Source organism: Crocodylus porosus, unplaced genomic scaffold (assembly GCF_001723895.1).
Source record: "Crocodylus porosus isolate Cpor-Errol unplaced genomic scaffold, CroPor_comp1, whole genome shotgun sequence".
Taxonomy (NCBI): Eukaryota; Metazoa; Chordata; order Crocodylia; family Crocodylidae; genus Crocodylus; species Crocodylus porosus.
The window spans coordinates 23794992-23819190 of record NW_017728921.1 but is presented as its reverse complement, the minus strand read 5'-3'; the positions used below and the strand labels follow the sequence as shown (position 1 = coordinate 23819190).

The 24199-nt window shown below is 45.3% G+C and overlaps 1 protein-coding gene across 5 annotated transcripts in view; it reads left to right on the top strand.

Annotated features, from left to right (window-relative positions):
• The window catches only part of MTMR3 (myotubularin related protein 3), a 188146-nt gene that overhangs the window by 133963 nt on the left and 29984 nt on the right, over positions 1–24199 (top strand). For all 5 annotated transcript variants that reach the window (XM_019539286.1, XM_019539285.1, XM_019539284.1 and 2 more), the window contains exons 10-11: positions 20753–20958; positions 21164–21295. In XM_019539286.1, the coding sequence (XP_019394831.1) occupies positions 20753–20958; positions 21164–21295 (338 nt within the window). The remainder of the gene's footprint in view (positions 1–20752; positions 20959–21163; positions 21296–24199) is intronic.

Here is a 24199-nt window from a genome sequence, read left to right as displayed (position 1 = left end):
TGGTTTCCACAGAAACCAGCCCCAGCCATGTGGGCAGGGGCTGCTGGGAAATGGAGTCTTGCTGCTGGCCAGATCCTCCATTTTGCCCACTCCCGGTAACAACTGGCAATTTGGGGGGATTTGTTAATTTCAGAATACATGAGAACCATCTGGGTAGTTCACAGTGCACTTAGTTCATAGCTGGTTGCCACACTCAACTGGTTGCTGCAGCTTTCACTTCAAAGGGTGACGCTTCTCTATCAGCTGGAGCTTAACAGTGATTCCATGCAGCTGTTTGCTGTGGCTGTATATATTCCCTGACTAGTTTGCAAGCTCTCATCTTCGGAGGGAAGTGAGGAACCTAACCCTGTGAAGGATCTGTGTTTTGCTGTATTTAACATGGTACAAATGAGACAACGTTATAAATCCTCTAAGTTTTTTTTTTCTTGCCTCTCAGTGCTTGTCAGTTCTGTTCTTAAGCAGAATCTGAATATTATCAATTGTGAGGAAATCAAGCATGATTTACTTATACTTGTTAACAGTCCCCTTAATTTCTGAAAGGACTTATGACATCTTTATATTTCTATAATAACTTCCATTTTACAAAAGGCAGGATAGATTTGTACCTTGCAGGCTAGGAACAAACATTGCATTTGTCCCTGGACAAGTTGTATATGCGTATGTTCCCAGAACAGAAATATCTTGGAATTGGCATGTACACAACTCACTTTTCTAATTGGGGTTTAGTGAGCAGCTGCATGTACTGCTGCTTTTCTGCCGTTGATTCAGAGATGCAGTATTGGGATAACCACTTAAACCAGGGATGAGCAAAAGGTGGCCCATGGGCCAGATTCAGCCTGCCAGGTCATTCTATCCTGCCCACAAGGCCCCTAAAAAATTTAGAAAATAAATACTGATCTGCACCTGGCTGCCTGTCAAAGCTGACAGGAGCCAGGGGCAGTAGGACCCAGGGGAAGCTGCTGGCAGGATCAGGCAGCTGTAGAAGCAAGGCCTGTCCAGCCCTGCCTACCCCCAGCCCTCAGCCAGAAGCCACATGCTGAGCAGAGGCTTCTGGCCTAGGACTGTGGGGCTGTTCCTGCCTCCCTGTACCAAAGGGAAATTCAGATAAGAAGTGGTGGGAAAGGAGGCAGGGGAGGATCACAGGCAATCGCCTCAGTCTTGAGGGTCAGGCCAAGCCCGCTGCAGTCCCATCCTGCAGCCAGGAACTGCATGGTGCTGCAGTGGTCAGTGTGGGGTGGAGAGGAGCTGCAGCAGCCACAGACAGGGAAGTGTTAAAAGTAGCAGCAGGCGGGGAGGAAGGGGCAGCAAGTGGGTGCAGACCCACTCTACCTAATGATGCAGCTCGGCCCAGCTCCATAGAGCCCCTTCTAGCCTGTGTCCCTGCCATCCGCTCTGGGCCCCACCGGTGCTGGCCCTGGCATACCGTGCAGGCCCCACACTCCCACCCAGCTGTTGCTGTGCTCCCACCCATACACTTGCCCCCTCCCCACCCGCAGTCATTTACCTGGTGCTGCCACTGCTCCCCTCCACCCCCCTGCTGGTTGCTCTGGTACCACATGGTTCCTCGCTGCAGTGCTGGGCCACAGTACACAGCAGGAGCTAGCCTGGCCCCTGTGATTCTCAGCCAGCCCCATGTGGGGTCAGCCAGGCTAGTCAAGTTCGTGTTGCATCCTGTGGTCTCTGCCCTGCAGCTGGGATGTGGTGACAGAGTGCTGCCTGCATTGGCCCTCTCAGCTATTTGTCATTCACACCTCCACTCTGGGGCTCTGCACCACACCTGCCTGCCTCCCTCTGTTCCACGCTGCCTCCCTCAGCTTGGTGCCGCTTCTGTGGGGCTCCACAGTACCTCCCTGGGGTCCTTTGCCAACAAATCTGGTCCCTACACTTCCTCTGCTTGGTTCTGCACTGCAGGATCAGGCCCCACACTTCTTTCAGCTGGTCCCTGCATGGCTAGATGGGGTCCTGGACCACATCTGCACGCTGATCCAGTATGCTATCCAATGTGTGAGCCTCCCATTGGTCTGGAAATTTGTCAGCAGTGGAGCAGCAGCTTCTGTCACTGCTTCCTCACTGCCAAATTTTCAGACCTTTGACCCCTGCTAGCCTGATGGCCTGGCTCCACAGGCTGGATCTGGCCCACAGGCTGGAGGTTGAGCACCCTGGTCTAAATGGTTACACTTTGTCCCAGGATGAAATGATTTACACTGGGACAAATGCAGTGGTTTTTTTGTAGGTCTAGACCAACTAAATCATAGCTACATAAGCTTTCATAAGGTGTGGTTTACTTCACCAGATGCTGTTTTGCATTTTACGTGCATTCCTTTTGTACATGGATTTTCCACTTTATCTGAAAAAGGACATCAAACAGTTTGAAATACTGGGAAATCCACCTTTTTCTTCTTACCTGCTTATCACTGTCTATTACCATAGAAGTTCTTCTTTAGAGGAGAGGGAAGTGGCTTGGAGAAACAAGTAAAGTTTTTTAACTGAAACCCTCTGTCCTACTTGGTGCTACATGATGATTGTACTGACAGACTGATATACTACTGTGACTAACTCTGGTACCAGTATTGTTTTGGTTATTAATGCCTCCTCATTCTGGGGAGTTCTGGCACTATAAAGATGACCAAACAGATATTCTTATCACAGAATAAAACTTGTAAATGTTCCTGCTGTTCTTTTATTTGTTAGGAGTTTTCTAGGTACAATAAGATTTTTGGGGGGGAAAAAACTCAGACCCAATCTTAATACTGTTGCTGATAAAGCCATAGCTGAAGGAGCTGTCATGGAAATTGTTGTGTTTGTATAAATGTTCAGCTACCAGCCCTGTGATTGCATTGCTAAAAAATGTGTAATAGTAGTTGCCTATTAACGGATACAATGAGTAACAGAAGTCAGTCTGTCGTGTAAAAATTCTCTAATGTCAAATGAAAGTCATAATTTCTAAGTGAGGCTGCACTTTTGTTGCAGTAAATGGCATTGCAGATGCAAGGGAGAAAAAACATTCCTAGAAACCTAAGTTTTCTTCTGGGTGCATTTCCCTGCTGTGGAGCACTACCATGTAGGGGTATAGTGTGTAGTCGGGGTGTCTGAAGCGGGCTGTATTTGATTCGGATTCTGCCCAAATCAGGGACAGTGATTCGATTCGTTGATTCGGATCACTGTCCCTGATTTTATTCAGCCAAATCTGAATCTGAAGATTCGATGCTAATTCTGAGAACTAGTGGTTCAGCCACAGACACAGCTTTAAAAGATTTTTCTACCTACTTTGAGGTAGCAGGCATGGCTTATGATTGCTGCAATGCTGGGGCACATGGAGTGTCCCACAGGAGTACAGGGGGCCCTCCATGTGCTTGGCAGCAAACCCAGAACTAGACCAGACCACTTCCAGGTCCACTTCCAGGCAGTTCGCCACAGGGGGACCCTGGATGCCCACCCCAGACCCAAGAGGCATGAGTTACCGAGCCACGGGTCCCCCCTGCACACTGCCCAACAGACCCAGAAGCGAACCAGAAACTCTTCTGATCCACTTCCAGGTCTGCTGCCAAGCATGCTGGGGAGCTCCCCCGCCGTGCTTCCCTGCATCGCAGCACTCACAAGCTCCTGCTACCTAGAGGTATGTAGAAAAAAACATTTAAAGTTGTCTCTATGTCCATATCTCTCTGAATTGATTCAGAGGGTTCTGATTCGATTTGGAGAGATTAAAGGGTCCTCTGATTCAACTCAGATTCAGAGATTTGGCCACCGAATCGACTCGGGGACCAAAGCTTTGTATAGCCCTAGTGTGTAGGACCAGTGCTCTACTTCTGTACTACAGATCAACAGTGATTCATTTGCCTACTGAGAAGCGCTGCCTTGTGGTAGCTGTATGTCGAGCTAATACTCCCTTTCTTTCTCATAAGCAATATCTCTATCTGAATTGCATCTCCTGTTAGCCCGTTCATTTTGCCTTCTGAGCTAGTGGAAGGGTACCTCATACAACAAGCATGGAGCCTCCTCAGATTTATGGTATTCATGACTATGACTAAATCATACAGTGGTGTAAAAAAAAGTTTGTCTTTTAAATTCCACAGATATCTTGAGAGAACGTTGAGCACTGCCCCTGCTCCTGCCCCTTCTTTATGGGAGTACACACCTCAGAAAGATTATGAAATAAAAACTTAAATTATTTGGAAAATAACAGAGCCAAAGGAATGATGGTGCCATATATCAGGGAATATCTGATATATTCAGATATCTGAATGTATATAAGAAGAGTAACTGTCGTCTTAAGAGAGATGTGGGTTTTCCAGAAAATTTTGAATTGGTATTTTTTCTGGAAAATGTTTCCAATGCCCTTAATAGAGCATGATCTGATTTAGCGTGTTTATTTGACTTATATTTAGTAAACAAAACTGAAAAATTCCCCCCATGTTAATATTATGTCCCAATAGTCACAAGTATTTGAACTGAAATATTTGATTAGGAAGAAAATTAAATACAGCACACTTAGTGTGGTTTAAATGTTATATTCAAACAAATTCAAAGCTTTTTATGTGGAAAGAAATTATTTTTATTGGAATACTTGTAAAAATGTAAAGACAATACACAATAGCATGCACTTTCCTTATGTTGTTTGTTTAAATTTAAGAAAAAAAACCAAAGGCACAGAAAACTGTTGACACACTAATGTTAGCACACCCAAAGAACTGTGCATGATATGCTGTAGTTGTCCACTTATCTTCAACAGTGTTTAACTCTCTTCCACTGAGGTCACTGTGGCACCTCCAGTTTCACTGTCACTATCTGTAGAAGCACTTGCACTACTTGTTAGTTCCATTTCAGAATCAGATTGAGGCAAATCTGATCCAGAACTACTTGAACCATGTTCTCTTTCAGAACTACTTGAACCACGTTCTCTTTCAGGAAAGGATGGTTTTACCAATGAGTCTATGGGCAAGGGCAACTAATCATCACACTGCATCTTCTCCACTAATGGTGCTTCTGACTGATCCAGAAGCAAGAGATTTTGAGAAATAGAAACAAGCTTAGCGGTGCGTTCATTTGTTAGTCTATTTCTCTTTTTTGTCTTGTTTGAGTTGAAAGCCTTCCAGTTCTGTTCACAAGAAGCTGCTCTTGGTGGCATGCTTAGGATCCTTAGAGCAATCCTGGACAACAGTTGGGTGTTACAGTATCCCTTCCACCATGCAAGAGGAGACGTATTCTCTGCTGCCCACCACTTTGCTCCAATGTTTTTCTTTTGCACAGCACTCAGCAATGTCTGTCATCACGACTGTTTCATCAATGTTGGGTCATTTTTATCTATTTCCATATTTATATCAAGAACAGTAGATGATTTATCTTCTGATAAGTGTTGTCCTCTTTGTTGAGAATCCAAAAGGTTTGCTGCCAGATAAACTGGATGAGAGCAAAACTCAGATCTCTTAGTAAAGATTTGTTTTACTACTACTACTTTTTTGGATAGAGGTGAAGGCGGCAGAAGCACAATTAGATTTTTATTCAGTTGTCTGAATATCTCTGGAATATTTGAAAGGCTTGGTGTATCTCCTTCAAGTTTCTTGATTACCATTGAAACCGGTAGTAGCAAATTGAATGCTCCTTGAACTCGAACCCAGAACGCATTGTTGTCGAGAATCTACATCTGAATGTTCATGGGAATAATCTGGGATACGGTGTCATCTACTGAAGTACACTTTGTGCGCAGCAGACTATGTAAACACTTTGTAGCTGAGGCCATCTAGTTTCTCCTGTCAGTAAAAATGCACTTTCCCTCCCCCGCTTCTCTTTCTGTAATTTCTTCAAAGTCTGATTACCTACATGATGACTGTTGTATAACTTCACAATCACTTTGCAGTTTGCCAATATTGTCTTCATTGTATTCACACTTGCTATGTCCTTTGCCAGAAGATTCAACCCATGAGCAAGACAGGAAAATACTATTAAATGAGGATACTTTGCCTTCAGTATTTGCAATGCAGCTTTTGTATTATTTGCATTATCAGTTACAGGAGCTTGCACCCTGGAGGGACCTGCACTTTCAGTCTCTCCACTCAGTAATTTGTCTATGTATTCACTTGTATGATGAGAAGAATTTGGTAGCAATTCCTTTTAGGAATATTGGTTCAGGTGTTGCTAACATAATGTTCAATAAAGGATTTCCTTGTATATCAGTCCATCCATCTGACATCAGTCAGTGATTTGTGCTTGACCAATCCTTTGAATAACCATTGTTTGAGCTGTGTCACACTCTCTCTCTAAGAGTGTGATAAGCGATAACATCAGGCTAATTTATATGATGGTGAATTAGTTTGTAATGTTCCTTCCAGCACTGATTTTAAGTTATGGAAAGAGGTGTACCGCTTGCAAGTATAGCTCAAGGTGTAATGTTTCATCTGCTTCTTCTTGATCTTCTTTTGACATTTTGTCCACGAAGCTTGATAAAAAGATTGACTGTCTTGAACAGCTACTCATGGTGGATTGCATATCTGGTGACAGTGATCTTGAAAGCGAGGGTCCTGCTTCTTCTTCCCCCAGACCTGGCAGCTCTACATTTTCATTGTCCATTTTTTTGCAAATCTTCTATTTCACTTGAGCTACCAAGTTCCTGCAGCAAAAGGGGGAAAAGATTTTTATTTTGGTTTATTCTAGTCTGGCCTCATCCATGAAAACAAGAAGCAGCAGGGAGCTCCCTCCCTGCCAGAAAGAACACTCTGCTGCTCAACTTGCTGCTCAGTTACCCTGGGACTGCAGAGCCATTGGCCAGAGGACTAAGTTCGATCTGCTGGGTTGAAATAGTTAACTATTTATCTCTTATGTCATTAAAAAAAAAAAAAAAAAGGTTGTTAAGTCTAAGCCATTTTGGGTGCTTAGTGCAAGCAGAAATGCAGGATACAAATATTTTAAATAAATAAATAATAGTCCAGAGTTGCATTAACAACTTTTAAAATTACAGTGTTTTAAAACAATACAGATGGTAGTCTATAGTGTGTGTTGTTTAACATATTAAGTTGTTTACTTGCATAGGATTCCTGAAGTAGACTTTTCTTAGATGATGTTGTTTCACCACTTGGTTGTATTAGCTTTCTGTATATGGCTTGTACTCTTTCGGGACAGTTTCTATATGTTATTAAATGTTTCTTCATTCTTGCTGCATTGTTAGCATACTCCTGCCTGCAATATTTACATCTACCAACTTCCTTCCTGCAGTGGCTTGAACTTCACTAGAATGATACTACACACTAGTTTGTTTGTTTGTTTGTTTCAGATTAGGCATTATTATAACGAATTCAAACCAAAAGCACTAAAAAAACTAACAGATCTTATGCAAACTTTGCCAACTCAAGAAATGAGATGCTGAACTGAAAGTGAAACAAAAATTAATCACAGTTTTAGTTTTGGTTTTGCTTTCACTTGCAGTCTGAGAAGAAATAAGAATTTTAGCTTTGGTTTTGATCTGACCTGCACAGCCAATTAGGTGAATTCATAACTTGATTTTTTGCTTGGATTATTATATGAGTTTATTTACCCTCCTATTTACAAATCAGTAAAACATATGTGTACTCTCTCTCACGCTTCCCAGGGATAATCACCTGAAAAACATTAATTACAACTTTGAAACTGCCAAGATTGTTTAATATTGTGTTGGCATCCATTCGTTGTTACTAATGAATTTTATGAAACAATTAATTTTTAGATATGGAAAAATAAAGCACTGGAAATTTTTCTGGAAAAATTTCCACCCTGTATGTCAGCTTCTTAATCTAGTTTAGTCTTTGGCCAAATGGCATCTGTTGCATCAACCCCAATTTTGTAGTATCTGTTTTTTTCACAAGTAAGAGAAGAGAGACTACTTTTCAGTTAGTTAATATTTTCTGGTGTTGCTTATCTTCCCAACAGATGTCCAAAATCTTTTCAGAGAATCAGGTGACAAAAAATATAAGAAGGATAGTAGAGATGCACCGGTACATGAGTTCATATCGTATTGGCACCAATAAAAGGAAAATTGACATTATCGACGATCAGCCTTTTTTTGGCTGATGTGGCCAGTAATGTCACCAATAAATGCCACGTGCATGCACCCCCACAGCATGCACATGGCCAGTCCAGCAGCTTGGAGAGCAGCGTCCGGCTGCTAAGTCTGTTGGGGGGAAGGAAGGGGCATGCAGGGGGCAGATTGAGGCCCCCGTGGTGAGGGAGGGAGTGGGCCAGGCACTGCACAGACAGGGCAGTGCGGAGTGTGTTACAAAGCCACGAGCAGCTCATCCAAGGGGCAGGGGGAAGGGGCTCCTGCCTCCTGGCTCACCCTGGGGGGTGGCATGTCATTCCCCCCCACCCCTCCCCAATCTATGCACAGGGTGAGGGAGGGCTGCTGCTGTGGGCTAGGGCCGGAGGCAGCACCGGGCTTTTCCTGGCAGGGAGGTTGAGCTGAGGCTGCACTTGGGGTGGGTGGCTATGGCACTCCCAAATGCCAGCACTGCTGCCTTTCCCAGATGCTGCTGCCACCAACCCCAAGGGCAGCCCCAGCCCATCTCCTGCTCCAGGAAGAGCCCAGTGCCACCCCTGTTCCCAGCCCACAGTGGAAGCCTGCCCTTGCACCGCACACACATCTGGGGGGTACGTTCACCCCATGCCTCCACTGTGGGTGTGCTGAGTGGTGGGAGGCCCCCCTCTTCCCCTGTGCCTTCCAGATGAGCCACTCACAGCTCCATCCCGCCTGGGCTGTGCAGCACCCACCCTGGCCCCACTCTCTCCCTCACCACAGGGGCCTTGATATGCCCCTTCCCCCCAGCAGACTCCTAGGTACCCCTCTTACACTCCCCCACATGGCATGCAGGCCTGGCAGGCAGTGGGTGGCAGTGGCAGCAGCAGCAGGGGTGGGGGGGGGCACTTGCCTTGGCGCTGGAGCCTGGCTCCTAGCTTTAGCCAGTGCTGCAAGGAGCACAACCCCCACTGGGCCGTTTGTTTCTCCAGCACTCCCCGCACCCATGGAGCACAAGAGGGAAGCACCAGGCACTGGAGTGGCTGGGGTGGAGAAAGCAGCTGGCTGCAGCCTCTGGGTCTTCCCTCCTGTGCCCTGTGAGTGCAGGGCATGCCAGGGAAACAAATGGCCTGGTAGAGGTGGTGCTCCTCGCTGCAATGTGCAGGGCTGGCCAGAGCCAGGCAATGGCACCCTACCTGCTGCTGCACCATGGAGGGAGTGTAGGGGGTTCCCCATACCCCTCCCACCCTCCCTCACACTCCACAAACCACACACGCACATAGAACACACAACTCTTTCCCCCCCACACTACAAAAAACTAAGAATTTATTTTTGAATTATTATGCAATCATCTCTATATCCAGTACACAAACAAATCATGACAAAAATATTTTTTGTAATAAAATTAAAATATGTTTTAGTAGGTGTTTGACTCTTAGGATATGATTTGGTTTTTTTCTGGTTCTAAGAAGGCAATTCCCTTCTCCCAAAAGGAGTATTGGGGGGGGGGGGGTTAGGGGAAGAACTTCTGGTGGCAAGGGTTAGGGGTGGGACCTCTGGTCCCAAGATGATGGCTGGGGGGTGGGGCACCTGTCAGGGGGTGGGGATACCCATGCAACCCTCAACAGCTCACCAAACCTTGTTAAGTGATCCTCCACTCAAAATAATTGCCTGCCCCAATCTAGACCTATACACTATTTTAGGACCTTAGTCACTTGATTATTGGGATGACAAGTACCCTAAATGAAATTGTGATTTATATACCTTTCTATTATTGTGAGTGCTTTGTATATTTCAGGCTAACGTATACATTTAATAGACTTCTCCTTTAGTAGGAACCCTAACTGTCAAGCAGGCATTCTAGAAATATGCTAATGGCTTGAAAGCATTTGCTGCCTATTTCTGATGCGACAGCTGGAAGATGCATTTCACTCCCTTCATGTTCCATCATTCTCTTCCACAGCATTTGGTGACTACATGGCTCTTTCTTGACTAATATGGGTCTGCATCAGAACAGACCGATGGGTTTTAGACATCATTGCTGCTGGTTATACAGTCCCGTTCAGCACAGTGTCTATTCCTGGTTCCCTGTCTCCCATCCGCTTTTGGAAACCCTTCTTACAAGATATTGCCAGGAAGGACCAGATCCTATTTCACTTTTACACCCCCAAGTTGCACTAATGTCATTGAATAAGTATAGGTTTTGGTCTTAACAGAGAATTTAGATTTCATTTCCACCTCAATAGCTATACACACCCTGCACTTCCCATGCTCAGAAGGCTAATTCAGGCTCTGTGGCACCTGGGGGGGGTTGCCTCTACTGGTGCTTCTACTGGCTGTGCGGTCCCCATCTGGGTCTGGCAGGTGTGCAGCAGGTCACAGCCAGGCAGCAGCCCCCACTGCCAGACTGCTGCAGTGGGTAGAGGGTGCAGAGAACTCTAAGGGCTGCTTCAGTAGTCCAGCTGGCACAAGGGGTAGTGTCCCCACGTACCAACTGGCTGGGCCCCAGGAGCTCCTGAAAGGAAGTGGCCCTGAACTAATTGCCAGGGCAACTTTTTGTACTGATAGGGCCAGGACAGGGCAGCTTTTTATACTGCTGGGGACAGCACAGGTGCTGGCCCCAGGCTGTGGCTCCCCCTGGCTGCAGATCCAGGAGGAGCCAGGCAGGGTTATTTTGCCCCAAGTGGCACAATTTCCTCCATACCAAAATGCATGTCCGGACACATGCACTGAGGCAAAAAGCCTGAGCTCAAATTTGCACTGCTTCTGTTTTTGCTGCTGCAAGCACACGTGCTTGCATGTGTGGATGCGCCCCGTGATACCTGCTGGAAGTAAAACTGAGGACACTCCCATCTTTTAGCCCAGTAGTCTTGCTGTTAGGGCATATGCCAGGCACCACGTGACTCAGCTTCTTGGCACCCCTCACCCAGAAGGGTTTTCAATCTGTGCTGCCTAATTGTGTTCTAACTACCAGGCCATGAGCAACCCATTACCCAGACTACCCTCTCCAGCCCTCCTCTTGAAGTTGACACCTTCCATTTAGTATTCATAGAATAGAAAGCATGGGGCTGTTTCTGCCTTACTGGGAGCAGGGAACTGGGCTGGAACTCAAAGCTACCTCCCTAGGATAAAAGCTGTTTCACTGAGGACCACACTCATTGCTTTGCATGTTAAATAAACATTGTCTGGAATTCTTTAGATAGGGATGATCCTGCCTTGAGCAGGGAGTTGGACAAGATGTTCTCCTCGGGTCCCTTCCAGCCTTACTTTTGTATAATTTGTTTCCTCTTGGCTCCACTGTCTCCTTCCCCTGGATGCCCAGTGGGCCAGCTTCAAGAGGAAATCAAGGAGGAGGATGGAATATCTAGATAGATTCAGAACTGGAGTGCAAAAGTGCTCAGTTGAGACTAAATTTTCAAGAATTTACTTTTTATTTTAGAGGTAACCAGACGTCTAGAAGAGCAGAGTACTCAGCAGCTGCTTGTTATTTCTCAAACACAAATAGTTTTGAAAAATCTAGATATTTATTTCGGTGAATGAAAGGAACCTGGCAGGTACCAAACACACTAAAATCTGGCCCTCACCATGCCTTCTTACAGTTTCCAAGTTTGGGAGCCAGAAGATATACAGTAGGAACCAAACCTTGCATTCTTGGCAGCATCTTGATAGAAGCTTTAGAGGTTTCATCCCCTCACACATGCTCATTCTTTTAATACTCATTGCTCACTGTCCTGGGAACATACTGTATGTGGAAGGAAGAGGTACAGAAGAGTGTCCTTTTGCGCCTTTCATCATCTCAAATCATTGCCCATAGAAGCAGCATGATTTTTACCATTGTAGGAAGTGGGAGGGAGTTATCAGTTGGGCAGGTAGTTTACTTAGTCATATGGATAGTGAATTGCAGTAATAATTCTTTAAGATGCTATTCTATCAGTTATTTAAGCAGAGTGTGCTATACCGTCTCGTGTAGCTCTTTTTCTAAATATATTGGAAGGCACCTTAATTAATGCATTACTGTTCTCAAAGAGGTTGCCTGAATGTGAGGAAGAAGATGAAGAGTGTGGGTACTGTACATCACATAGCTGTTTTAAGATGTGTTTTTGGGACACTTGATGAGTGATTATCATGCAGTCCTTTTATGGATGGCTGTTTTGGGCTGGCTTTAGAAGATCTGGAAAGTATGATTTTTTACTTTTCACTACTTTTTCACTGTTTTAAAATTGACTGAAAAGACCATCTTATTCTCCAGACCAGTTCCCTGGGTATATCAGATCCATGATGTGACCATGCAAACAATTTACCATGGAGTGAAAGGGGGTGGGGCTTTACTGTGCATGAGATGTTCCATAGTTAGTGTGTGCACACATTCTTACTCTGCTAAGCAGAAGCTGAACCACACAAGCTGAGCCTTCATTAAAAGAAGAGTAGGTTAATACAATTTAGTTTCCACTTACCCTGGGATAAGAGCCCAGAATAACTTCACCCAGCAGTTAACTGCAGAATACCTGCACAATACGGCCCCACTTCCTTTTATCCTGTAATAAGTTTTTTTTATGTCCATGCTCTCAAACTCAAATGGCAAGGCTAGTTGTTAGGTAGACTGCTTGAATGCAGCTAGATAAATATGAGCTGGATTGTATTCTTTCTGATATTACCAATAGAATTGACTGCCATTTTCCAGTTACAGATCTGTTCAGCTAAGCCTGTCCTAACTCATCAATGGGATTAGGGCTTTATAGTTCTTAATGAGCTCAGTGTTAGCCTGCATCTTCTTTTATGACTAGTGATAATAACCAAGAAGCAAAAACTGAGACGTACAAAAGCAAGGAACACACAGATCAAGACAAATGAGCTAATCTCTTAGCTGTTGAAACAGAATTCTTCACTTACATTAAAAGTGGTTTTATTTCATTTTTTCTAGCTTCAAATATTGTAAGAAAGTAAAAAGCTACCTGACACTTGCGTTTTTGAGTGATTGTTATCCTTTTTCCTGGTTGTACTTTCAGTTACCAGGATAATCCCCAGGGATGTTCACTGTAATAAAAATAGGCTTTCTTTCCTCAGGTAGGTGGCACCACTTGTAAATCTGACATTCCAGTTGCTTTTCCTTTGGTTCACTAATGAATGGCTTGCAGTTGTTGTTCCCTTTCAATATATGGATTTTATTTGAACTAATTATGGAACAAGTCATCACACAGTTTCAAACAAGGTGTGCCTTCACTGCTTACTAGGCTTTTTCTCATTTTAAGGTTTGATAAACAACGTAGCTGAAACAGTTAAGTTTATCTGTAAACATTTAGTAGCATAACACTGGCAGTGCCATCTACTGGTTTGCTCTAGGAGTGGCACTGCAGTGTTTTTTACAATATATACTTCAAAAGTTTAGCAGCATAGGTAACACATTTTAAACCAATTAATCTCACCTACCTGAACACCAAGAATCCTGGTTTTTTCTGTTAAAAAATCCCAAATTCTCTGATTAAAACCCCCAAAATCCATTTTTCTGCAATTAAAATGAAACATCACGCACAGACACATACACACACACACACATATATATATATCAGCTGAACACAGTGTTTTATTGGTATATTTACAATTTTAAAGCTGTTTGGAAGCCTACCAGTGCCTCAACCATCATAATAAAATGCATTCTAAATACGTATATATTTTGGTGCTTGATTTTGTTTTTTTTATCATGGAAAATTAGAGCTTCCCCTGCCCCCTTTGCTCACCAGGAGGCAGATCCAGCTGCGGCTCCTCCCCCCTCCCCCCTTCTTTGTGGTGCTGAGCAGCCCTGATGTGCTGGTGGCCTGACCCTGCCTATATCATTGCCCCTCACTCCTGGCCCACAGTTCCCCAACTGTCCCTGTCCCCCCGGCCATGCCAGTGCCCCTCACTCCCAACTGCAGCCCCCTGCACCTTCTGCCCTGCTGGATGGGGCCCCCAGCCCCACACAGGCTCACAGGTTGGTGGTCTGCAGGGATGGCCTTCAGCATGAGGTTCACAGACAACAGCTGGGGCACCGCATGCTACCCCACATCACTGACTGTGGTTGGGGCTGTGGCACAGTGAGGAGGACCAGTGCCATGCTCCATAGCAACAGCATGAAGCTGAGCATGGCTGTAGCCTGGGCCAGGCTGCAGGCAGCAGGAGGACAAGGGGCTTCAGGCAGTCTCTGTCCTGCCCAGGCCAAAGCACAGTTCCTATGGCTGCAGCATCTCAAGCTCGTGCGGACAGTGCTGGAGTGAGTCTGGTCCTGGCACAGAGTGGAGGGAGAAGGAGGGGATGCCTGTGCCACCCCCCGCCCCAAGCTGGGGCTCCTGAGTTGCAGTAGGCGGCTGGCCTGGCCATGGCCCCACCCTACTGGCAGCGTCTCCCGGCTGCCCCATCCCTGAGAGCATGACCTCAGTGCCACTGGCCCAGCCGTGCAACTCCCCACCGCCCCTTAAGGACAACCCCCCCACTTCCCCTTCTGAAAGGGAGGTGCCTCTGGGTGGGCCCCGCTGGCAGAAGCATGGATATGGGCTCACCAGTGCCACCGAGTGCTGCCTCAGACCCCCGTGCCCTGCCACAGCCCCATGCCTGGACAACTTCCTGCACTGCCAGCAAGCACCCCCCACCCTAGTCCCCACCCCCCACACACACTCACACCAGATAGTCCCCAAGCCCTGGTTCTCCAACCATCCTTCCCCCGCCATAGATTTAACCATATCCAGATGTCAGGGCTGCTCCTACCATCCTGCCTGGCTGTATGCGCCCCCTGCCTCCAGTTGCCCATTCCCCCCAGCCCCAGGCTGTTCCTTGCAGGCTGGAATGCTGCCTGCTTGCAAAGGGAAACCTGCAATTTCCCAATTCAAAGGGGAAAATCCATGTTTTTCTCATTTAAGGGGGAAAATCCATGATCTAATCCTTTAAACAGGAAAATCTGCATTTTTCAATTGGAAACAGAAAACCCAGATCCCTGCTGAATACATATCAGAATGTTCAGAGCAAGGAAATGGGTACAGAGTTGGGGGAAGAGGTGGCCCTGCTTTTACTGATTAAGGCTTCTATAGATGTGTAGATTTAGTTTACTCACATACCTTTTCCCCCCAAAAAATGCCCCTCCAGAATTGGGGTTCAAGACTTAAATGGGGAAATTCATTTTTCCCTGCTGGAATAGAAGGATGGAAGAACAAAAGAAGAGAGATATCACTGCAAGATAGCAACTGTGCTTCTCCCTCTGCCAATCTTAGGGAGGGAAGGGGTGGAATTAAGGTGGTCATTGGTCCTGTTTTGTACCAGACTGTCCTGTTTTTAAACCTGTTGCCCCCTGTCCATTTCTGAATAAGGAACAGACTGCAAAATGTCCTGTTTTTTCAGTTCCTTGGTAGAAATACATGTCAATCATTTGTCCTTGTGATTGTATTGGCTGTGCCTAGATGTAGGGTAGCACACAGCCAGGAGGAGCAGGGTTCTGAGCCAGCCAGAGAGGGAGGTGGATGTTCCCCATGAACCCACCCCTTGCCGCTGATTGGCCAAGGAGGTGGTGGCCCCACCCCTCACCAAGGGGATGTCCTATATTGTGGGCAGCTATCAGTAACCACCCTAGGTGGAATGAACCCTTCAGCTACAGTGTTAACCCTCTTAGCCATAGCCACCGCAGTCAGGGTCACCTACAGTCAGCATTTAGCCACGACTACTGGAAATATTGGTGGGGGTTTTTTTCATTTTGCCTTCTCAAAGCAAAGGGAGGGAGAGGTGGATATCTGTTCTGTAAGAAAATACAGTAGATTTGGCCTTAGTGTAAATCCTGAAAAATGGGAAGAGGGTTATTCCATGTTTTTCTCCGATAGCTGAATGGTAAGAGCATTTGCCCCAGCAGCAGAGGACTTGAGTTCTAGGTCCCTCTCACCCAGAGGGAATGTCAGCCTTCATTTCTCTAACTTCCAAACATGGTGCTCCAGCTACCACACCAAAGTTTAGGCATTACCTAGTCTTCCTTTTGAAGGTGAGTGACTGAACCTTGTCCTTTCAGGGGATGGAGATAATGAGAAGCTTCTGGCCCCGTCTGGTTACTGTAACAGCATGTCATAGCTACTAGTAGTTTTTCAGATAGTCAGGTACTTGTTCCAGTCACAGACTGTTACCCTCTTTTGACCAGCTGTTTGATGGGGCATGCAAGGCACACCGAAACTGTTGGTTTTATAGCTAAATGCTATTTTGTATGATAATGAACTAGCAAAGTGAACAGTATCCATGGTAGTGAATGAGGTTTTTCCTAATCTAAACTGCTATTTTATCCCCCGATAGTTCTGACAGATTGTTTTTATAATTTATGAGAAATGATTATGACATTAATGAAAACTACAGGTGACAAGGTTATGACCTTGAATTTTGTCGTACTTCTAAAATAACAGCAAAAACTGCTATCCTGCAAAGTAGTTCACATCTATAACTGTTCACAGGAATAGTCACACCGACTTCAGTGTATGAGCAGTTTGCCCAAGGTAAGTATTTACAAAATGTTCTTGTGCTTCTTCCTTGCTTTAAAATGATCAACACTTAAAATGGGGGGGGTTATGTAAAATATTCAGGTGTAGCTTTTAACTCTGATAGTATATAAGGCAAGCACTTTTTATGGAAATAGCATTGCATATTTATGCAAAGAACCAAAATCTTTTTACTGACCTATTTACTCTGAGTAATTGTTATATGTACTGAAACGAATAGGGAGCAGTAGTGGCTAAAAAGTAGATTGGCATAAAGAGAAATAACAATTCTGAGGTCCTTTCTGGGTTTGAGGTAGGAAAGTGGGAATGGGGGCTAGGGGAATTGGGTAGAGGTTTTCAAGATGTGAGTAGGAGTTGGGATGGGCCAGAGGCACTGCTCTCATGGATGAGAGGTAGGGAAACATGAGTGAGTGGAGTGGAGTTAAGTTTTGGGGTAGTATTCGAGGAGTCTGTTGTTGTTTCTTATCTTGTGGGGTTTTTATCTTTTATTGTGAGCCACCATAAGCCTTCCTGAATAGGTTAGGATATAAATCTAAATAAAAATGTTGGATAGATGCATGTTCAAACCTTTGCTGCATAAGGGAGCCTTAGCATCTAGATCTGCTTCCTGAGTGAGTGCCTCTTACCATTAAGCTATTGGTGCTTGATCACAGTGGGTCCCTCCTCTTCCATCTTAACATCTGCTAGCCCTGATTTTTTTCTGAGCAGAATTTTTTCACTTTTGCATTCCCCGCCTACACATGTATGCAGCCATGTACCTGCCCAACTAGTGCCCACTGAGCATTTGCAGTACCTGTGCAGACACATATCCACTGTGAAGAGGTAAGAGAATCACTGACTGATACAAGTGAGCTAGAGTGCCCCAACTTTATACTGAATGAAGCAGAGTTAAAGTTGGAGTGGTTTTGCTAACTATATAGACCAATAGTGTCCATGCTTTTTCCCCAGTAGGCCGGATGGGCATTTCCTGGTCCAGCCATGGGCCAGATGTTGGTTTTGACTCAGTGCCTGGGACTGACAGGGCAGCCACCATCTAGCCATTTGGACTTTTGGAGGGTGGGGGAGGATTTCATTTATCCCTGTGAAGGGAGTGGGGGAAGCGGAACAGGACGTGACCCTGCCCCAAGTGGGGGGGAAGTGGGTTTGATCTGGCCTCAGCCCACCCCCAAGAGGGGAAGGGGGCATAGCTCAGTCTCGCAGGTATGGGAGAAAGGGGGTGTAGCTCAACAGGAGGGGAAGGGGGGTGTAGGCTGGCCCTGCAGGGGGAAGGGAGACACAGCTTGGGGTTTGGGATTTGGCAGGGGGCAGGGCGGCTGTATTAATGGCCACCACTCCCCTACCTTGAAATTTCCTGACTCATGGGAAGCCCTGCATGCCAGATGTGATAGCTCCACAGGCCACATTTGGCCCACGGACCAGAGGCTGAGCACCCCTGGTAAAGGCTGTTACAGCAGAGCAGCTGCTGCAGGGTCCAGAACAGCAACCCCCCACTTCCCTTTTGAAGCTGCTCCAAGTGTATGCTTGCCTGTGCTCTTTGATGTGTCCTGAGAAGGTGGCACTACTGCCATAAGTGGCTGCCCACTTTTAAACATGGGAGTCCTGAGTTCTGACAGAGCTCATGGATAGGGATGGTTTTGCTGAAGGAGAATTTCATGTAAGAAAAGCATATCTGCTGTTGCTCTGAAATAGAAACAAACAGTATGTCGATAAGTAGAGTGGATAAGACACTGAAGAGGGTCACAAGACCAGCCTTCTGTTCTTGACTGCTACTGACTTATTGTGTAGCCTTAAGCAAGACACTTCATTTCTCTGCTTCAGGTTTCCCCTCTGCAAAAAGGTAATAATGATGTTTACACCTTTTTGTTAACATGTTCTGAGACCTTCTGAATGCAAAATAGTATTAATTAAATACAAATAGAATTTTGTAGATGGCATTTGGCCAGATGGAAGCCCTTTGATGACAGAGGTGGAATTGTATTTCTCATTGTCAACAGTTGGCTGCACAGCACTGACACAGTAACCAAAACATAGGTGATATTATCTGTATTTAAACAAAAACTTTATTGTTTATGCAGACAAAAGAGTAAATTTCTCAGTCTTTTTTCTCAGACTTCGCCAGTTTATCATAATTTTCACTTCAATTATAGCAAAATTGCAAATTAGTTGAGATTTTAAAATCACCTGCATAGTGACTTAAAAACTGAATTTTACTGTTCAATTGTCATTTCATGCTATTCAGTTATCTGTCACATACCATCTTATTTTGACAATCTCACCTCTTCCCCTGTCTTTCCAATCTCTTGGAGATATTACGAATATGTGGAGTTTTATAGTTGGTCTCACTTATATTTTAGAAGCAATTTTTATATTTATATATACAGGTACTCCAAGATGCTCCTTACCAAAGGCTAAGCATCATTCCAGTCATAATCAATGGTGTGCTTTGGGACAGGGGTGGGCAATTATTTCAGCTGGAAGGACGCTTAACAAGGTTTGGTGAGCTTTTGAGAGCTGCATGAGTAGCCCCCGTCCTTGACAGTTGCTTTACCCCCTGGTCACCACCTTGGGACTGGGAGTCCTACCACTTAACCCTGTAATCCTTCCCCTTGCTCTTCTCCCTCTCCCCCAAATTACTCTTTTTAGGAGGGGGCTGTTGCCATCTTAGAAGCAGAAAAAAAAACAAATCATGCACTGAAAGTCGAACACCTAATATAACATATATTTTAATTTTGTTACAAAAAATATTTGTCATGATTTGTGTTTGTATACTGTATATAGAGGGAATTGCATAATAACTCAAAAATAAAGTCTTAGTGTTGTATGTTATGGGGGGGTGTATGGTGGTGGAATCTGGCTGTGTATGGGGGGCAACAGGGTATGTTGGGGGAGTATGTATATTTGGGGGGTTTGTGGGTGCAGGGTGTGGGTATGTGGCATTTGTGGAGTATGAGGGAGGGTAGGGGGTGGGAGGACCTCCCCTGCACTACCCCCATGGTGCACAGCACCCACAGGCAGCAGCAGGCAGGGGCACTCACACCCAGCCAGGCTGCCTCTATTGCTGGGGCTCCCTGCTGTACATATGCAACTCCTGCACTCCTGTGCCACCGGGGGGAAGTTCCACACACTGGAGCCGGCTGCCTTTGCCACTCCCTGCCATGCAGACCCCGGAACTCCACCAGAAGTGGAGGGGAGCCCTGGCCTCTGCTCCCCCATGGAGTCCTGGGACCTGCATGGCAGGGAGCAGTGAGGGCAGCCGGCTCCAGCACGTGGAGATTTCCTCTGGTGGTGCACGAGTGTGGGAGTTGTACGTGCGCGGCAGGGAGCCCTGGTGATAGAAGCAGCCTGGCCGGGCTGAGCTCCAGTTGCCGCAGTGTGCAGCGCTGGCTGGAGCTGCGCACCACCAAGCAGCAGCACCAGTGCTGTACGCAAGTGCCCCCACCTGCTGCTGCTGCTGCTGTTGCTGCTGCTGCTGCTGCCACCTGCGGGAGCTGCGCACTGTGGGGGGAGTGTGTGGGAGGTCCCCATGCTGCCTCAGGCTCCCTCACACCCACACCCTGCCCACCTGAGTTCTGCGCTGCTGCCAGCCCCAGCCTCACACTCCACAATCCTGCCCAGCTGCAGCTCCCCTGCCACTCCTGTCCCCACCCCTGCCACTTCCCTACCTGCTGCCTAGAGCAAGTGGGAGCGGGAAGCCAAGCAAGTCCCCCGGCAGCTGCAGCAGTGGCAGCAGCAGCCCTGCCTAGAAGCTATGTGCTGGCTGACCTGGGCCTTTCCACACGGGGATGGGAGTGAGACTCAGTAAGGTATTTTGGTGGAGGTGGGGGAAGGGCGGTGTATATGTAGGCGCCTTGCTCCTACCCTTGTGGGCGGAAGGGCTGGATGGGGTACAGTTACTTGGTGGGTGCTGCAGGCTGGATGGAAGAGCCTGGTGGGCTGGATCTGGCCCGTGGGCTGTATTTTGCCTGCCTCTGTTCTAGGAACATAGTACTGGAAGGAGCTTGTTATGTAACCCTGCCAGAAGTATATCTGGGATTCCACACCTTTTTCAGATCTGTCTACTAAAAGTGATTTATATTTGACTTCATAATATAATTTGTTCATATTACAGCAGTTGACTCAAGTTGCCTACAGATATAGCATATCCTATTGGGGAACATCATGCTGTTATGCCAAATCTATAGAGTGTAGGTGCTTTAGAACACTATATGCTTTATGATACTACAGTGAGACATAATTCTGATGCTGCAATTATTTTTTCTCCTTACTCTTCTCTGTGTAGGCACCAGAGTAATGGGGCAGTGATTTCCCGTTGCGGACAGCCTGAGGTCAGTTGGTGGGGCTGGAGGAATGCAGATGATGAACACCTTGTCCAGTCAGTGGCCAAAGCCTGTGCCTCAGATTCTAGATCTAACAGCAACAAATTAATAAATGGAAACTGTTCCAGAGATTTCTCTAATGGAGGGGACCTCTCCGACGTTGAATTTGGTGAGCTCACCAGCCCCACCATTTCTGAAATGGATAGAGCTATGTATATAGGTGTGATTTCTTGTGTGTACTGTATAAAATGTGTGGATACAAATATATCTGTAGACTTTGCATGATTCTGGTATCCACACTGTATGCTTACATGAATTTGAAAGCTGCATTATAGGTGTCTCTAAGTTACTCACTGATGGGCTTCCTTCCATAGATTCTTCAATCTCTAATGCTTCAGGAGCAGAGGGTTTGGCCATCCAGCCTCAAAAGCTCTTAATTTTGGATGCACGATCATATGCAGCTGCTGTAGCTAACAGAGCCAAAGGGGGAGGCTGTGAATGCCCAGGTAAGCAGATTTTTCTCTCATAACACTTCAAATTAAACTGGTTAGTAGGGGATATTTATATATTAGAAAGGACAAAAGGTTTTGCTCATATGTACTTACATACTCTAAAGTCTCTAAAATCACCTGTATGCAAGTGTGGTGCATCTAAACAAATGTGTATATCATTTATCAGTTATCACAGACCACAAAAACCAAGGAGAGAAGGCTTGCATTCCACTTTAAAGGCCAGATTTAGTTCCCAGATTCTGTTCTTTGAAGGATAAGACTAATCAGTAACAATATATAATTAACATTGAACTACAGATTTTAGGAAACCTTTCCTCCCTGAATCAAATATAGAAACTTAAATGCAATATAGCAACATGCTTAAGAGAGATTAGTGTAGTCTATTAAAAGTGCAAGAACAAAAGTCATTACATTCTACTGGGCACATCTATATGACATGCTACCTTGCCGTAAACAGTTGCTTAGAAAAGCTTATGCCTCACACTGCCAGCAACGTAACTTGTTGCTCCAGGGACTCAGTGTCAGCGGGCACAAACTGTGACACTGATACTGGTGCACAGTAGGGTTGGAAATGACCTGTACACTGCCGGGACTGTGCAATAACAGCAGTTACTGCACAGTCATTTAGTACTTGCTAATGCTAGTTGGGCACACGTGTAGATGTGCCCACTGAGTAATATTCCAGAAATTGTTATACATAAGGAAGCCTTTTTGCAATCCTTGCAAAGAAGTGCTTCTCTGAGTATTTCTAGAACAACTCACAGATACAAGGTAATTAAAATATTAATTCATATTTCATTTGTGGGATTACTGAGGGCCATAGTTTTTGTAACCATTACCATTTTGTAGGTAATGTGGGCAAAAAGATATTTCATGGTCATTTGCAGATAGGAATACATCCTACCTAAGTTCCTGTTTGCAGAATAAAATAAAAAAATTAAGAAAGAAAGGCAGCGTTATTTTGGTAATATATCTATAATAACCTTCTGAGGTCTTTTCCAAAATAGCAGCACTGTGGAACATAGTGACCAGTGGTGAGATAGGGAGCAAAACTGTTCAGATACCTGTCTAAAAAGTAAGGGAACTTGTTATTAAGGGAGTTAATTTTCAAAATGGAAAAGAGCAATGCATTGTAGCAATTTAACTTTAAGTTCCTCAAGTGTGAAACAGCCACTAGGCATGTTTTTTCTCCAGCCACACATTTGGAGAGCTGTACACAGTTGCCTACCAATCTAGACTTCTTAAACTACCATAGAGAATACACAGCTGTTGTTGAGTGTTCGAAACGTTTTCAGGAGGCAAGCCCAAGGTGAGTGTGGCTGCTGAGGTAGAACAAGAATCTAAGCTCTCTGTAAGTGCCAGAAAAGGCCTTTATGTGGCTACACATGGACATGTAAGTTGCACTTCAGTGTGAGCAGGTGTAATAAGGATTGGTCATAAGGATGGGAAGAAAAGTGCCTTCTTCCCTACTCTATACCAGAGCTGAGGACTGTTCCCACATTTATTCATATGGTTCAGTCCATTCCAGAGAGGGCTAGAAAGACATGGAGCCTTCTTCATCATTTTTGGAGCTGATCATGCCTGGTGGGGTGTATGAAGAGCACGTTCCAAAAAATGGTTCATCGTGTGCACTTCCCCTGTCCCTCAGAGAAGTTGGTAGGGAGGGGAAGATCTTGCCTCCTGGAGTTCCCCTGGAGCACTACAGCTTTGCACCATTCCCAGTCTGGAACATCAGCTAAATGGTACAATCTTGTCCCAGAGCTTTACCATGAAAAACCCAGAACGTGCAGACAATGTTGTTTATTTTCAGGGCAATAATTTAAACCCCTTTGGCATATTTGGACCTGTATCATCAGTTTGTAACACAGTAAATGGGGATACTGCCAAAAAGTTACATACAGTCATCACTGTTTTGCGGCTAGAACCAAGTTGCCTTGGCTTTGATCTCACGCAGCTGTGGAATTTAAGTTACATGACCACTGAGGCAAGCACAAAGTTGGAAACTTCTGTTAAAGTGCCTCCTCTCTGTGTCCAGTGTATATGTGGTCTGAGAAAGAGGCCATACTAGTAGGCCTCATCCCTGTCTCACAGAATTGGCTATCTGATATTTATGGTCTACTTCCTTGGGATGCAAGTTGTATTTCATGTAAAGTAGTTTATGTAATCATTTGGTCAGATGCATAGTTAATGTGTGATATGAATTGACGGTAGAGAGGCAAGATTAACCTGGGGAGGGTTATGTGAAAGGGGTAATCTTGGAACAGACTGAAGTAAACATTTTGCCCACTATAGGTTTGTCTGGAACTGCACCAGTATTCCCTTCAATTCTGTGCATAGTGTAGTCCTGAATATTTTTTGTCTATGTAACATTTGTTAGTTCATTCAGGGAGGTAGTACTCAGTAGAGACAGTAAAGTAATAACTTCTTTGGCCTTTCTAAAAGGTAAATTTAAAAAACCATCTTTAGTTGTGTCAGGACACTCATGAACTGACAGTAAACTTGCACATTTCCCAGTCCTTTTAGAGTTTTACATAATCCCTAGCATTGTAATATCCCTGTCCCCATGGGAAGCTGCCAGTGCACTGCTTCTTGTAGTGTAAAATAGGACAGCAGGAAAAAATAATAAAAACCCTTTGTCAGTACATCTCTTTCCTAATGCTGCTAGCCTGTCCCTCTCCTAAACAGAGGATGCCAGCTGTGCCAAAATTAATGCTAGCTGTATTCCGCTGGGGACTGAATTAAGATCCAGACTCATTTTCACTTATGATTTGCGCCAGTTGTAAAACAAGTTCTGTAGAGGTGAAGGATAATGCTTTAACCCATTGTTCCATATATCCCCTTCAGCAGAGAGCAAAGAAGCTCGGTAAATTAGGGATATGCAAAGCGGGCCCTGTTCAA